The sequence below is a fragment of the Porites lutea genome, chromosome 4, assembly GCF_958299795.1.
Source record: "Porites lutea chromosome 4, jaPorLute2.1, whole genome shotgun sequence".
Classification (NCBI taxonomy): Eukaryota; Metazoa; Cnidaria; class Anthozoa; order Scleractinia; family Poritidae; genus Porites; species Porites lutea.
The window spans coordinates 34160163-34172662 of NC_133204.1; the positions used below are offsets into that span (position 1 = coordinate 34160163).

The following is a 12500-nucleotide window of genomic DNA, read 5'->3' on the forward strand; positions in this document are numbered from 1 at the left end:
TATATTCAACTTGAGCGTCGAGCACTTTTGGCGGTTTGTTATTGATCAGCAGGACGGATTTGGTAGTACTAACTTTTCAACTGCTTTTAATTAGACTGCGAAACTGTCATTTTTTCTTTTTTGTTTTGTTTTGCTTTGTTTCAATTTCATTTTTTTCTTTGTCAGTTTCTATCGAATTTTTAGACGTACTTTTCGTTTCTCTCCCCAGTTTCACTCACTTCCTCCCCCCTGCTCCAGACAAGAGGGTCACGTAACCAGGCGCGGATCCACACCGGTTTCCACCGTTTTACGGAAATCGGTCATATTTTCATAATTAATATGTTTCAAGAGCGCTCAATTTCTCTTGTATGTTTTTAATAATAAAAACACGTTCCAAGTTACCATCTGGCCAACATTCTGTCTGAATGACTTGGAAACCCAGGAAAGAGGACTTTAAGGAGTAAAAATCCAATTTTTTTCCTGGGGGAGCCTTCTCCCGGACCCCCGCTAGAAGCTTGTGCCTTTGGCGCTCGTTTAGGAAATCGGTCAGTATTTATCCTAGATCCGCGCCTGACGTAACCATTTGTTTTGCTCCAGACCATTCGTTCGGCTATTCGTGCGTTCTTGGCCTACGCAAAAAGTACGGGCTGTTTTTGTGGTCTGAAAGACTTTGCACTGATTATCCTTAGTGTCCTCGGTATGGAAAATCTAGCTGTAATACTGATCGAACTGCAGATGACAGGTAAAAAGATTGAAAGTTCCTTTAAACAGCGTTTGGAAAGAGAACATGGTCTTTTCCGCCAAAAACCAAAAACTAAAAACAAAACTAAAAAATAGGGAAACAAAATAGAGTATAATACCAATCCTAAGAAGAATCTTGTAACGAATGAATGAGAACGCCTAAAAAGGAAAGACAGACTTGAGGAACTCTATCTTTTCCTGCAGCCTTCTTTCCTCATCCTCCCTAGCCTTAGTCCATGAAACTTAGACATTCATTGTACCCTCTAAAATGTCTTTCCCCATGCTATATAATACTAGGGATAAGCCCCTTGAAAGGCACTTATTAAAATGGATATATGCTCCTGAGGCGCTCAAACCCTGACTCTATTTAAGACAAAAACCAATCATTTCATTACCATGTTCAAGACGCTTGGAATTGTATAACCTTTTTAAGAATCAAGGCCCCCAAACCTTACCTTTGCGCATATTTAAATGCTATTTTGCGACTTATAAATAATAAATAGTAAATTATTATTATTATTATTATTATTATTATTATTATTATTATTATTATTATCATCTCGCAGTATAAACTTTGGAATGCTGTCCACATTATGAGTAGTATAGGGCGCATAACGTAACCTACACCATTTGAAAAGCTATACTTAGAAGTAAAAGTAAAAAAAGGTCGGTGCGAAACCTAATACGATCCTAATATACATAATGATATGAATCTCTCTACTTAAAAAGCCAATGTAGAATATTATTAAATTCCTATACTCTGTAAAACCTACGCCAAGACATGATGATATAATTATCTCTTCTAGAAACCTGTTTAGAAAATTATTCAGTTTTTATACTCTCATTATCTTTTATATACCTAAACAAGGCCATCATAATATGGTTATCTCATAGTAAAAGCCTATTTAGAATAATATCAAACTCTAATACTCTAAAAAATGTTAGTAAAAACACCAGAAAACTTGTGTTTCTGGATTTCTAGAGGAAAAAAAAAACCTAAAAACTGGAGTCCTTAGCGCCCTAACTAAGTATTTATCTTAAATGCTCTGGCAATGTTGAAAGTGTTTGAGATGACTGACTTCTGCATCCGCTCAAGCGGCCCCGTGCTCTCGCTCCAAGTAGCTTCCTCGCCGACTTCTCTAGGTGTTTAGAGTATCCACCCAGTACGTCAATTATTACGTTGTACTGTTCAACCCTGTAACCAATGTACCTCTGCTTCAGCTCCCACATCATGGGCCCATACTTGAATGTCTTTTCCTCATCTTTCTTAGCTGTACTCTCAATCCATGGGCAGCACATTTCAATTGTGCAGACTTCTTTCCTCTCGTGGCAGACAAGTCGCGCGTCGATCCGATTTGCTCTAACTTCGTTGTGCCCTGCACAGATGGGAATATCCCAAAACGCCTCACTAGTGGTATTCTGGTAGGCTGGTTTTGGCATCACCGGTGAGTACCATGGTGCAACCTCTTCTATTAACCCATGCTCTCGCAGGAGCTCAAAAAACAGAATCTTCAAAGCTGCATTATGCCTGTATAGGTACTTGGTTTGTCCCAGGGAGGAACATCCAGCCAATACTTGCTCAACGCTTTCAGCTGCTACCTTCCCACATAACCTGCATAGGACTTCGCCATCGGTGGAGGTTTGCGTCTTCTCCTTTGTGTAGAGCTTCGTAGGTAACAACTGCTCATACAGTTCAAACATGCCCGCAAAAGTATATGTAGGGCATGTAGCCCAACCTTTTAACCATGTGCAAAGCAAAGCAAAGCAAAGCTGGTTATGCTTAGGCTCTCATCTTCCCATCTGATACGGAATAACTTTCCTTGCCACTTATTATTATTATTATTATTATTATTATTATTATTATTATTATTATTATTGACTGATATTCCAACTACATGAAAATGAGAAGAAGAGGCAATACAGCAGGCGGGTTGTGGAAGTGGAGCAAGGGACATTCACACCATTAGTCTTTACAAGCACAGGTGGAATGGCCGATGAATGCAAGAGATTCCATAGCCGCCTCGCAGAGCTACTTGCGTTAAAGAAAGGAGATGATTACGCTACAACCATATCTTGGATAACGGCGAAAGTATCCTTTGCCATCCTACGATCAGCCTTGCTGTGTCTCAGAGGAACCAGGAGCAAGAGAAAAGCAGCCAATATATCTGACATTGACATTACATCGGAAAGTGCGCAACCAAGAATTTAAGTAGTAACTTTTTATCAGTTTGAATTATTATTTTTAAATAGTTTTTATATTTTTTAATTAACTTTTTGATGCTTTTTATAATTGTTATTAGTAGTCTTTAGATAGTCATTTTACGACAATTCTCTTTCGTACACAAGAAGAATGTACATAGGGTATGTATTTAAATATTTCATATTCTTGAATCTGTAAATAGTAAAATTTAATAACTATTATATTTTATCATTGGGATGAACATAGAAATTTTCTTTTTTTTTAGTTTATAGACAGTTGTTTACATTTGCTCTGTTGAAAACCACCAGACCACCAAGAAGTCTTTTTTTTAACTATAGTTATACTAAATTTGTACTTAATTTTCAATTTGAGAAGAGTTTAATAAAGTATTATTATTAAAAAAAAAAATTAAAAAAATAAAAAATAAATAAAAATAAAAAATAATAAAAAATTATTATTATTATTATTATTATTATTATTATTATTATTATTATATTACCTTTGTCTTTGTTACAAAACCGGAATGAGACTGCGAGCCTTAGTCTACTACGTAAGTACCGTGTAGATCTCCGGAAGAATTGTTTACAGCCAGCCCTAAGGCAAAACCCTAAGAGACTTCGCCTGCCGCTGGTCAATGGGAAGGCCATTTCCAAAGAACTGCCCCAGAAAAAACTATTTTTTTAACATTTGTCTGGGGTAGAGGAATAGCGAGTTTGCTGTTGGTGTCTCTTAAAAAGTAATTAGAGATATTGCAACGATCTGTCCGCATTGCTACGATCTACTATGATATATAACGCATATTCTGCCATACACCCGCCTCACCGCTCTTTGACGAAATGTCCCTAGCGGCAGATAGCGATGAGAGGAAGCTGTATCGCGGGCTTTTGGACACAAGGCTTTTCTACTATCTACACGGGTAAACTGGTCGCTTCACGGTTTGGGCAAATGGTGAACAGAATTCAGGACTGATGAATTTTGATTCTGTTCGGTAATCGCGTTTACCATTTGCCTAAGTCAGTTTCGTTTAACGAAAAACGGCCTCGAAATCCTGAAAGTAATATTCAAAAAAGGTTTGAAGACATGAAATCCGAATTTCCGTCTGGAATTTTCCAACCAGGAAAACAGGAATGCCTTTTCAGACGTTCCATTTGTTTCAAGAATCTTCCACTGAAACGTAACGTCGAAAACAACCTAAAACTGAGTTAATGGTAAGCCTGGCAAAGCACAAAAGTGCCTTCTTAGTTTGTTTTAATGGGTCATATATAGAGTCATACACGTTGTCATACACGCTGTCATACAAGTATATAGGCTCCTCTTTGGCATCCACGTAGCTTTTTCGGTTTTGAGAGCCCGCAAGGGTAAAAACTTCGAAGAACTATTGCACCAATACTTAGTCGAAAATATTTAATTGCTCCAAGGAAATTAGTTTTTATAAGCCAATTGGCATTGCTTGGCGATTATTTAATTCGTAAATATCCTGCAATGCAAAAATTCGTTCAGTAAACGGTTTTAGTTTAGATTTTTTCTGTTTATATACCATTTTTTGAGGGAAATCGCTAGTCTGAAACTGAACATGAAAGTGTGTTACGCTATCCCGGGGACGCTATATGTTGTATCTGAAGAAAATGCTGCTATCAATTAGAATAATAGGTCTATTGAAAGATTTAATTTCGAACTGGCTTTTAATCTGCCTTTAAGTAAATTGTTTAAAGCGTATCTATAGGTAACACTGCCGTGACGGGTCGTGTCACGCTATTTTTAACCATGCAATTTACTCGAGGTCTTGTGGGCTACTTAAAATCGTTTGCCCAGAGATTTGTTTCGATTTTCTAATAGATTGGGACCTAGTAATGCCGTAGAGGGTTAATTTGCTAAATTCTAAGTAATGGCGCGCGGTTAAAATTTGCATTATTTTATCCCCATAATTTTCGACGGTAAAAATTGCCAATAGGGCCTATTTTTAACAATACCTTTTTGGCCACATAAATATTCCCGCTTTCACAAATGTATCGTTTTATAAGGAAGAAAGGGTAATAAAACTATTCGTGTTCTTCAAAGACTGCCAAATCGTTGTAGTTTGACGTACGACGTCAATGAAATTTGTGTAAAATTTCGCTTTACCGGAAGTGGATGTTGAGCTCCGAACGGGCAAAATGAGTTTTCTCGAATTTTAACAAAAGAACACGTTATTTGGGAAAACTAACTACAGCATGTTTCATTACTCATTAAGGATTGTTGATGAGCCAAAAATGAGCGAAATCAAATTATGAGCTTGTGCCGAGCGTGGGTCGATATTTACGGAAAGCCGCTCTTAAATTGTTCTTTGTTGTTTTTATTTTGCCTTTTAGGGCAAATCGAAGTGCTGTGTAGCCGGTATGAGCAATATTTATTACTGTTGTCTACGATGTACATGTACATTGATTCATTGGAAAGAAGAGCTACCGAATTTTAATTTCATGAATACGTGACTCCTTCACAGTAAAAAGAGTTACATGTACCTTTTCACCTTATTTGTCGATATATTCTAGTTGTTTTTTTAGTTTAATAGACCTTGTCACGGTTTTCGACGCCATCTTGACGAGTAGGCAAACGCGTGAGAAATTACAGTGTTTGTATGAGAATCTAATGTCGCATAATTTCCGTAAAACGGCTGTTCTGAAAGAAATATCAGTTGTAAACTAAAGCTACAAAGCAAAGGATTGTCCTAAAAAATTTGGGGGGCGTACCTGTGCGTAAATTTCTTCAGAGACTTGCTTTAGATTTTCCATATATTTGTCTGTAATTTTCCCGGGACTTTCTTACAGACAAATGTATACAAAAATTTTAAAAAGTGGTTCTAGGTCTTCTAGTGCATGTAACGCCCTCAAATTTTTTCAGGAGAATCCTTAGGAGTGAAGCTTTAGTTTACAAATCATATTTTTTTCAGAACAGCCGTTCTAAGGAAATTATTCGACATTGGATTCTCATACAAACACTGTAATTTCTCACGCGTTTGCCTACTCGTCAAGATGGCGTCGAAAACCGTGACAAGGTCTATTGCTTGATAACAAAGATTTTAATCATTTTTTTCTTGTGGAAGATTGCTCTATTGGATTCCACTTCTTTGAGAAAGTTCAAGATCTTCCAACCCGAGGAGCAGTAGATGTGGAACATTTCACCATTGATGGAAGCTTGTTTCTTGCTTTTGCCAACTATCTTGGGGACATTAAAAAACACAAGACAGGTTCCATGATCTACAAGATGGATAACTCAACTGAAAGATTGTCTTTGTACCAGACCCTGCAGACAAGAGGAGCGTATGGCCTGGAGTACTTTTCTATTGCTAACAAACATTTCCTTGCTGTAGCTAATCATTACGATGGAACATACCGGCTGGACTCTACAGTCTATCAATGGAATGGAACGCTGTTTGTAGACTTTCAGAAATTGTCAACAAACGGAGCAAGTCACTTTACCTATTTCAAGATACTTGGGGAAAGGTATCTCGCAGTAGCCAACTACTATGACGGAAGTACCAGATCCACAAAGTCAGTTATCTACAAATGCAGCAGCGGCAAGTTTAACAGATTTCAAGACATATCAACTGAAGGTGCCTCCGGATGTACGGCGTTTGAGATAAACGGTGACACATTCATCGCTTTTGCAAACTATTACAACTCCCAACACAAGCATTCTGTTCAGTCCACTGTGTTTAAATGGTCAGGAGGTCACTTTGTTAAGCTGCAGTCTCTTCAGACTTACGGAGCGAGAGATGTGAAGTCTTTCAACGTCAACGGTCACACGTTTCTCGCTTTTGCCAACCACTACTCTGGAAGTAAGTACAACACCGATTCTTTCATTTACAAGTGGAATGGTAACAAGTTTGTCCTGTTCCAGTCCATTCCTACTCGAGGAGCCATGGCGTGGTGTCCATTTGTGATCTGCGGTCAAACCTACCTTGGTGTGGCTAATCACCATGGTGATGGTCAGAAGCACAACACCACGTCAGTTGTGTACCAGGCCTCTGGAGCGCAGTTCATCAAATACCAAGAGATTCCAACCCACGGGGCTTTTGGTATGACGTCATTTGAGTACAAAGGTCATACTTACCTTGCAGTGGCAAACTACTACAATGGCAAAAAGCACAACATAAACAGCGCCCTGTACAAGTGGGTATAGAGCAGGAGGCCATAAGGTCAGGTCCAAGCAAAGAAGATATTTTGTGTAGTGAAGAACTAAAACATTTCAATTGCTAATCTAAGTAATAACAGCAACTTTATAAGCGTAATACTGTCTATTCGTTGAGAAGGGGTTTTTATAGGAAGGGACTGATACAATAACGTCAATATTTTGGTTGATATAGTGAAATTTTAGAAAACAAATGTGCTTTATTATCGCGGCGATTAGTTGTAATAAAGATGTGCTTGGAATCCTAAGAGGTTGTGTACTTTTTTTGAACGAAAATTCTACAAAAATTAATCTGTGGCATAGCTTGTATTTCTGTCTACTCTCAACGTAATGTATTATAATGAGCACAGCTTGAGCAATCAGCAAACGGAAAGAATAGTTAAAGAATGTATAGGCTTTGAATGGTGATTTCTTATGCAAGTAACGCGAGTTTTTTTTGGCCGATCGATGAACGTAGCAATGTCGACTAAAGCACTCAGAAATGGCATCATTTTAATAACCGTCGTTTTACACATTGCCAATTAGATACAAGAAGTATTCGAGCGCTCAGATTTTTAAAACCAGCCTAACTAGTCTGGAATATAGGCGTTTTGAGGCTAGACGAGCCGTTGTCTGCTCACTGTCTGCCTATAAAGAGCCAAAACTGCCAGGAACGTCGTCTACAGGTCGAACACTTTACGCCTTCTATCGGCTTCGGAAGCACGGGTGTTTGCAGAAAGGAAGATTTCGATATTTTGGGTTAAATAGTCGTGACATTTTCACCTTTCGCTTTCCCTCCTCCCCTCTTTTTTCTTTTTTCTTGTTCAGTGTTTTTGGTCCTGGCAATTTACCAGGCTTCATTTCCGTGGGAAACGTTTTGGAGAACTCAAGACTTACGGGATTAGAAGGAAGGAAGTGCAGGCAGTTAGTGGAAGATTTTCATCACCATTTTCGGCTCAACTTTATATATTTTTTGTCTTTTTATCCGGCCTCCTTGACTTAATCGTTATGGCTTTTTATTTTATTTTTATTTTATTATATTGCCACAGAGAATAAATTACAAGTAAAATGAAAAAGATAATAAATTAAGGTTAATTAACATTACATTTAAAATTAGCATACAGCTTGGAAGGAGTGACTGTGGCGCGCAAATCTCTGAGAAGCCAACGAGCTTATGAGGAACAGAGATTCCCCTCCCGGCAATTTAAATACTAGGCGGCGTTTAAAAATAAAGAAAAAAACGTGTATTTTAAGCATTTAATTGTGTTTAAGGTATTTAGGTTGCATCCTGTCTGACCCTTAAAAATGGTCTGATCACACGCTTGAATATATTAAAAGTTGGGGCGTTTTTAATGTTGTTCGGTAGTGAATTCCATATTCTAGGACCTTGAGACAGGATGGAATTTTTTTTAATATTTGCTCTACAGGTCTGAGGTCGGTAAAAGTCAGAGTATCTGGTTGAATATTGATGAATCTGATTTCCAGTATGACAGATTTTAGTTAAAGAATAGGTAAAGCATCATTATGATATAGGTACATGAAAGAACTTACTTGGACAGAGTAGATACTAAAAACATCAAGAATTTTCAAATTTGCAAAAAGAGGTCTGCTTGAAGCCTTGGCATGGTTTGAAAGATTTCTTGCTCCTACAAAAGTGTCTTTGAGCGCAAAAGTTGATGACGTCGCAGACGGTACAAGGGCGACGATCCGCGCATCGTCACCACACAGTACGACGGCGACCTTGCTGATCCTTGCAGTACGCGGAGCGCGTGTCAAATATGAACCTAGTATATGGCCTCACTCTCCATGAGCTCTTTGTAGCTCAAGTGGATAGGGCGCCCCCCACCCCTCCCCCTGGAGTTTGGGAGGTCATAGGTTCAAATCCCGTCGGGGCCTCAGATTTTTTCTTTGTCCCACGCTCGTGACATTGATTAATTCATTTTCACATTTGTTTCACCGAGCTTAAAATTTACCAACTTTCATCCTTTCAATGTTGAGAGTTGTTGGCGAACAATGTTGTCCGTTTGTTTGCGCGGGGCTTAAGTGAGAACTAGTCTGTGACTACTTTTACCTACCAAGCGCGTGCACCATAAGGTAATATTTTCACTTGTTTTTTTCGTTTTTTGCCTGCGCGCTATGCTGGCATCCTCTTTGCACCCCAGGGCATTACAGACAATCGGCTGGAAGTCTCGGGAGAGTCTTCTTGCCTATTTAAGCCAGTTACCCGTTTTTTCCTTCTTTTTTGCCAAGTAAAGCCCTGTGCAAAAGGACACAACTTTCCTGGCCAACAACTCCCAACATTGTTAGATGATACATGTTGCATCCGTTTGTACACCTTGTTGCATGTGGTTGCGCGTGCGCAAAGTTTGAAACCGGTCAAACTTTTGAGCCAACATCTCTTAACATTTCTTTCGTTTCGTGATCGTCGAAGCGTAGCGCAACAATTTTGGATCCGTTTGCGCAGCTCTTCCAACATTGTTGAAGCCACACACTCGCATTACACATTGTCTCAAAAGTTTTAGGTCATACCCTTCCCACGATGCACTGCAGGTCCCAACATTGCTTGGAGTTGTTGCATCTGTTTGCATACCACTGGCAACAGGGACGCAGCAACTCCCAACATACCCTCCCACCTCCCGTTGGTCGACACGTATTCCCCTCTCCGTTCTCTGTCTTGCAACCCTCTACCTTTGCAAAATATAGTTTTCCATAACTTTTTTTCGCAATAGCAGTAAGTGGTCGTTCTGATAGTGGAAATGGTGTACGATAATGATCCAGCATGTTTCAAAATTATCATACCGAAATATTAGTTTGTTCTTCTGTTAACGGCATGCAGTGTAGACGCCATAACAAGAAACAATGAGAAACTGAATATAAAGAAAGGAGGACGTTCACATGGCAACGAGCGAATTTACTTCCGGTCAAAAAATTCGTGAGTTTAGGATTCTTTTTACCCTCGCACTTCTCATTTCAGCTTAGCCGTGTACTAAATCAAATTCCGAGTATTATTCATTCAAGTCCAAAGAACAGTTTATCGACTTTCCACCGAGTTTCTGAAAGCAGATCGAGGTGAACAATACATCAGTTCAAATTTGAATAGAATTTCATGGATTACAGTTCATTTGTTTAGGAGCTGCAAATTGCCGACAACTAAACTGAAATATTCATTTTCAATAGAGGCACTTTAGTTTGCCATTTATTTTTTTATTTTCAAGTCAGTCCGAGTTCGACACAGACTCCGCGACTGAGTTCGAGACTTTCGCTTGTTTGTTCATAAATGCAGCGGCTTTCAATAGTATATATAAACTTCCTGCATGAGTGCCTTTTAAAAATATGATTGAAAAATGGTAAATGCGAGGCCAACCATTTGCTCAAGGATAATATTTGATAAAAGAATAAGAAGACATTTAAAGGGGATTGAGGACAGAGATTTTAATCCACGATAACATAGCAGGCGAACCAGGTTTTTGAGGTTGTTCAGAGTAAAGTTTTAATTTTGAACCCTGGCGTGAATGGAAGATCTGTTTAACAATGAATTTAGTTCGTCCGACAAACAGAATGAGCAAAGGATGGTATCGCGTTTATTCATGTCCTAATTATGCTAACATTGTTTAAAAAATATTGTCCCTTTATACACTTGACACTTTCTTCAGTTTACGTCTGAGCCGCTGAACCACTGAAAAATAGTAGAAAATGTTTCGATTGATCTTCCTGCTGGCTTTGACCATTTTCTTGGTCGGTTCGTTCGGAACGTCGGAAAGGAAATCTTCTAAAAATGTAAGCCGAGGGTACTTTATTTTCGAAAACCTGGCCGGTACTCTTGTCGCCGTTTATTTCCTTTACCGTATTTTCTGTAGTCTGGAACTGAAAGTTGTCTAATTTTTAGCAACGTTGCCTTATATCTTCTTTATTTTATTCAATGATTATAATCAAACAGGCGAGCGAATCTGCCGGAAGCCAAAACAACTGTAAAACTGTTTCACTGTTTGGATGGGGAAGAGATGGTAAGTTCTCCAGTGTTATGAATCGTTACTGACTCAAATGTAGTGTTTAGTATAGCCACTTCGTAGTCTTCTTAGAGCCAGAAAAGATTGAAAAAATGGAATGAATGGTGATCTAGTTTGAGGTGGAAATTTTATTTACATTTATCGACGTGCCAATTCCTTCAGGCCGAACACTAACAAATCCGCGATTTTAATGCAAAGTAAAAACTGCAAAAGAGAAGTTACAATCAAAGAAATCGTACTATTGTTTGGGTTCAGATATCTAAAAGTTGCCCCTAGATTCGTGTTTATGATAACACTGAAGGAAAAAGGATACTGCAGTGATCAATTTTCGTGGAGTGCAAAACTGACTTGGGAAGAAATAAAACTACTATTGAACAGCGAGTTACAAATTCCACAATCGTAATAAAAATATCAAAATTTGATTTTTTGCAGAAGTGCATACAATTATTTGGTTTTTTGTAGTGTCATAACTGAAAACTCTAAAGAATATTCTGAAGTTTTTGTTGAATGATCTGCTCATAAAAGCTTCATTTTATACGCTGGATAGCTTAAGTGCTAAAAACAGTGATGCAAATAAATATAAACATCAAAACCAAGTGATACCAAAGGACCCAAATTGTCATGTGTGGATTAATGCCTTTCCTGCGTTTAAATGCATTCTTCACGAAGAGATGGCCGCGACGGACGTGATGGAACTGTTGGAGAAAAGGCGAGTTAACTTTCTCTGTACTGAATTATACACACCTAGATCATATTATCACTGTGTTATGGCAAGATTATTTGTCAATCTAACTTTTAAATCTTAGGAAGAGATCCTATAGTTTACTAGCAATTCAAATCTCTTATGAAACCTCTTTCATTTGGCAAACGTTCTACAAAGTAGTATTTAGTTCTTTAGATTTCGCAAAGATACATTTGTATTTTTTCGCCGTTTTTCCGTGGCCACTATTAGGCTACCATTAGGAATGGAATTGTTAAGGTCTGTTAAGCAAAACACGGCCGAGACAGCCAGCATAAAAACGTCTGTGTACTTGTAGCTTGTTTCAACTCGCGTAATCATTTATACGTGGGAATCTAAGAAAAGGGACATCAAGACTGATAAAATTCTTCATAATGTATTTTCCCCTATATAAAACGTTGCATCGGATAATTTCACGTTGAGTTGTTTTCGACGAAAAATTAATTGTGATTCACGTGTTCAAGATATACAGTCGACTCCCGATAACTCGAACCTTCAAGGAATTTCGCAAAAAGTTCGAGTTATCGGGAGCTCGAAGAAAATAGCCGAGAGTAAGGTACAAAACAATTTTTAATAGGAAATCCAAAATTCAATGTTGGAACTAATGTTTCGGACGCCAGTACACGGCTTTTTTCCCGACTTATTAAGGGCTCAAAACATGGTTCGAGTTATCGAGGGTAAAATTATA

The 12500-nt window shown here is 38.3% G+C and overlaps 3 protein-coding genes across 4 annotated transcripts in view; 1 reads left to right on the forward strand and 2 right to left on the reverse strand.

The window, feature by feature from the left end:
* Positions 1-2421, reverse strand: part of LOC140932989 (uncharacterized) — an 8306-nt gene extending 5885 nt beyond the window's left edge. The window contains exon 1 of the mRNA XM_073382496.1: positions 1800-2421. Coding sequence (XP_073238597.1) covers positions 1800-2421 — 622 coding nt within the window. The remainder of the gene's footprint in view (positions 1-1799) is intronic.
* Positions 1-12500, reverse strand: part of LOC140933374 (uncharacterized) — a 223496-nt gene that overhangs the window by 30486 nt on the left and 180510 nt on the right. The gene's annotated exons all lie outside the window — the stretch shown is intronic.
* Positions 3444-7294, forward strand: LOC140932991 (uncharacterized). Its single transcript, XM_073382498.1, has 3 exons — positions 3444-3470; positions 5269-5293; positions 6000-7294. Exons 1-3 carry the CDS (start codon positions 3444-3446, stop codon positions 7076-7078), a joined length of 1131 nt encoding a protein of 376 aa, XP_073238599.1. The 3' UTR covers positions 7079-7294.